At 35.4% G+C, this 4,394-nt stretch overlaps 1 protein-coding gene across 1 annotated transcript; it reads left to right on the top strand.

Moving 5' to 3' along the window:
* Nucleotides 1-872: 872 nt before the first annotated feature.
* Nucleotides 873-2,979, top strand: LOC126617701 (MYB-like transcription factor ODO1). Its single transcript, XM_050285743.1, has 2 exons — nucleotides 873-1,269; nucleotides 1,919-2,979. The coding sequence occupies exons 1-2, from the start codon at nucleotides 1,007-1,009 to the stop codon at nucleotides 2,562-2,564; spliced, it is 909 nt and encodes a 302-aa protein (XP_050141700.1). The 5' UTR covers nucleotides 873-1,006; the 3' UTR covers nucleotides 2,565-2,979.
* The last annotated feature ends 1,415 nt before the right edge of the window (nucleotides 2,980-4,394 follow it).

Genomic DNA, 4,394 nt, shown 5'->3' with positions numbered 1-4,394 from the left:
CAATTTTTCTTTAATTTAAACTTTTGGTGCTTTCAATTCAAGGGTGAAAATTCGTTGCTTTAAACATAGTCTACTGAGTGATATATTCAACCCAAATTCAAGGAAATGCTAGAGATTTCCATGCCAGTTGCTGCAATTCTTTAATTGGGTAGTTGAATGAACATGCACATAGAAAAGGCTAGGGCCTCATTATGGGTTCTTTAACTAGAGCCACTTGCCAAAGTCACAAAACAAACTTGAAGAAGAAGATGACACAACTCAATACACGCATTTAATTAGGTGAATAAACATGATTTCGTCGACATAATCAAACCCATCTGAGTGCTTAATTTCCCTTATTAACAAAATCAGAAATTAAAACAAACCTTATTAAATATTCATCTACTTATCAAGCGCTTCATGTTGTTATTGTAAAGCAAGATTAATTTGGCTTAAAACTTAAAAGAGCAACACTGGATCATACTCCTTCAAATAAGGACACGTAAGCGTGGTGATGACGAAATGGATGATGGAATGGTGGAGTAAGAGTGCAATCAAAGGGCAGTGGGTTTGTGTAGGAAAATAGGAAGAAAATATTTGGATGCTTATTACATGTAAAGCAAATCTCTCTCTCTCTCTCTCTCTCTCTCTCTCTCTCTCTCTCTGTGCCTTTAGGTCACCTATCTTTCACCATCACCCATTTTCTGAAGCCAGACACACCTGAACACAATGTAGTTCCCACATGCCTTTCACAACCCAATGGTGGACCCTAAAATCTATCTCTAGAATATTATAATTTGTGTATGTGCGAATTTGATAAATTAATTTTATTGGACGTGACATGAGGCGGGGGAAAGGTGAGGACTGAGGACTTTATATAAATGTGGGGGTGGGGCTTTTGGGTCTTTAGGGCTTTTACTGGTAGCGTTGGTGAGCCTAATTGAGTAGTTTGTTGGTGCTTGCTAGCTAGTCAGAGTACTTGTTTGTACATTGGTGGTGTTTGTTTAATTAGTACTAGACTAGTAGTATGGGAAGGCAACCGTGTTGTGACAAACTTGGGGTAAAGAAAGGGCCATGGACTGCTGAGGAGGACAAGAAGCTCATCAGCTTTATTATCACCAATGGCCAGTGTTGTTGGAGGGCTGTGCCTAAACTCGCTGGCCTTCGCCGGTGCGGTAAGAGTTGCAGGCTCCGTTGGACGAATTATCTCCGCCCCGACTTGAAGAGAGGCCTTCTCACTGAAGCTGAAGAACAGTTGGTTATCGATCTCCACGCTCGTCTTGGAAATAGGTCACCCTTTAATATTCATGTTTCTGTGTGCATGATTCATATACATGTACATATCAATCATTCATTACATTTGTGTTTGGGAGCATGGATCCGTACATGTTAATGGTTTTATTAAATAATGGTGGTTGGTGGTGAAAAAGGTTGTTTCACCTTCATCTTAATTTTAGTGTATATTATAAAAGATGTCAATATTTCTTCTTCTTCTTTTTCTTCTTTCTTGAGTTACAAGCTTGGTTTCAAACTTTCTTTTCTCCATAAAGCTGAAAATGTGACTGTGGAATTAATGTGTTCAACAAGACAGAGAAATTAAGGTTGGCACGTTTAAGAGAAATGACCTTCAATTTCTTGGTTTCGATTTTTTTTTTTTTTTTACGTGTATCATATTTACTAACCATATTATGGATCACATCTCAGACATAGGAATGTATGCATTAGTTCTAACATCTTCATAGCATATTGTATGCATAAGGCTCAAGAGTATTTTACCCCTCAAGATTTTGCTTCCTTATAAGTTTAAGTTTACTCTAGTGCTAATTACATGCATCCTATATTAATTAGTTGGTAACTTATGAGAAGCATTAAGCTTATGATCACTAATACAAGTTTACTAACTAATATATATGGTTTTCTGCTTGTTTTGGACATATAGGTGGTCCAAGATTGCAGGCAGATTGCCAGGGAGAACAGATAATGAGATCAAGAATCATTGGAACACCCATATCAAGAAAAAGCTGCTTAGGATGGGAATTGATCCTGTCACACATGAACCCCTTCACAAAGAAGAAGAGTTGCCGTCCAATATTAAGGGAACTAACTCATCATCATCATCTTCCCATGATCATGATGATCATAACAATAATTTGCCAGCTGATCAGTCTACAAATGATCTTCACAATTCACAAGAAAATGATCAAAGCGTGGTGAATTCATCAGGATCGGAGGACATAAACTCATCAACCGAAAACTCCTCCACAGGCGCTGAATCGGCGTTGTTAGACAACATTTGCAATGACGATTCGTTAATGAACAGCCTGTGGATGGATGAAACACCTCTGATTGATGCATTGTGGAACGACAACAATCAAGTAGAACTTGATCAAGGAGGGATCGATTACAATATCATTGAGAATAATGGAATGGGATTCCAATCTAATTGGGAGGACAATTGTGCATGGCTTTTGGACTGCCAAGACTTTGGTATTCATGATTTTGGTATGGATTGCTTCAATGATGTGGAAGTAAATGGTAACAAAACACTAGAGGTGGGGGGAAAATTAAGCACTAAAATAAATTAATTAAATAGAAAGCATGCAGTTAATCTTTATTAATGTATTAGTGAAGAGAGAGTAGTAGTCAAAATTCAAATGTGCTAACATGTTACAAAGTACCATGTCTGCTGCCTCACTTTTTATTAAGTTCTTGGTGTTGAATTTTATCTATTACGTTATACAATATTCTTGGAAGGTCGAGGATTAGACCCGCTTCTTAAGAGGTTTTCTCACCAACCAAAGAAACAGCGATACCAAATTACCTAATAAAATGTACATGTTGTGATATATCTTACGTAAAAGTATATGTTAGGGAGTTGGATAATATTGTAAAAGTATTCGTAGTACTGCTGGGTTTTGCTAAGATGAAACTTCTGTACATCAATTATGTTCTTCAATATTTATGCTGAAATTAAATAAAACAAAAGGTTAATTTATTACATTCGATTGTGTTTGTTTATAGACTAGAGATTTTATTTTATCTAAATAAAATAGAAGATTGGGCGAAATTAAAAAGTGAGTTCATATGTACTACATCCATATATGAGAACTGAATTATAAATTTGCATATGAACCTTGCATGCTTAATTTGAGATAAATCATGCACAATCGCCACAAGTAATACATGATGGGAAAAAAAAGGAGGAAAAATCATTCATCCTATTCCCAAATTAATATGTTAATTAGCCTTTGCAAAGAATGTGAATGGATCCAGACCCTTGATCTGTCCTGCATCATGAATTTTCTTTTCTGTGTTTTGGTGCTAAAAACTAAAATGAAGGTGTTTACATAGCATGCCACCACTACACTTTAGGGTTTAGAGTTTATAGCTGAAATCCAATTAGCCACTTCCCAAGTGGCCAGAAAATCATGTCGATATATGATAAAATCCTGAGCACACCTTTGCAGTGTTACAATAATCAGCTAGGTTTTGATAAATTATGCGGAGATGATAAAACTTGAGTGCGCACTAGTCAATTTATTCATTGGAGTTCCCCTTTAAAGCATTGTCACCCTATCATCATTGAGAAGATCTTCAAGGGGAAAAAAGAAGGAATAATTAAAAAAAATACACAATGTTATGAGATATTTTTCTATGTACCTGAAATACGAGTCGGTACACTATATGTTATAAAAAAAATTCTCAAAACTAAAACCCTTTAGGTTGATTATTTCAAAAGTTACTTAATATACCTTAGCTAGTTTTTATTTCAAGCAGACATAATAATTTTGTACTTTTTATGCTGCCATATATGCACCTTAATGTATTTGGTAATAAGCATTCAATTTAAAGACATGTTTATTGAAATAAGATCTTCTTCTTAATATTGTATAGGGTATTATGTTAATGTTAGAGAGAACTAAATAGAATATAAGTGTAGGATTTGAACACAAAAAAGAACAATACTTCTGGGTTCTTCGACAGGACGAAAAAAAAGGGTCTCGTTTTCAAGAAGTTCATTAATTGATGTGACATGCACATCACTTGCCACACAAATGTGGTACAAAAATATGATATCTCCAACATTTTCCGAATCAAAATGATTCACAACTTTTAGCCCCTGGATTACCGAATATAGTACTCTACACACACACACACACACCCACCATATATATCCGTATTACCATGTAATTAGATTGCTGTACGTACATAATAGATTATGATTAAGACTGGTCATCTTTTTTATATAACAAAATTAGATTGGTCTTATCTATCACCACTCATGACTAGGGAGATAGCTAACGATTACTCCTTACATTCAACATAAGCACTTGTCATTAAGCGCTAATCATCATATGTTTTAGACCTGATTGAAAACACGAAACACACATGTCTGTCTATCCCATTTCAACAAG

The sequence above is a fragment of the Malus sylvestris genome, chromosome 4, assembly GCF_916048215.2.
Source record: "Malus sylvestris chromosome 4, drMalSylv7.2, whole genome shotgun sequence".
Taxonomy (NCBI): Eukaryota; Viridiplantae; Streptophyta; class Magnoliopsida; order Rosales; family Rosaceae; genus Malus; species Malus sylvestris.
This window is presented reverse-complemented; position numbering and strand designations above follow the sequence as displayed.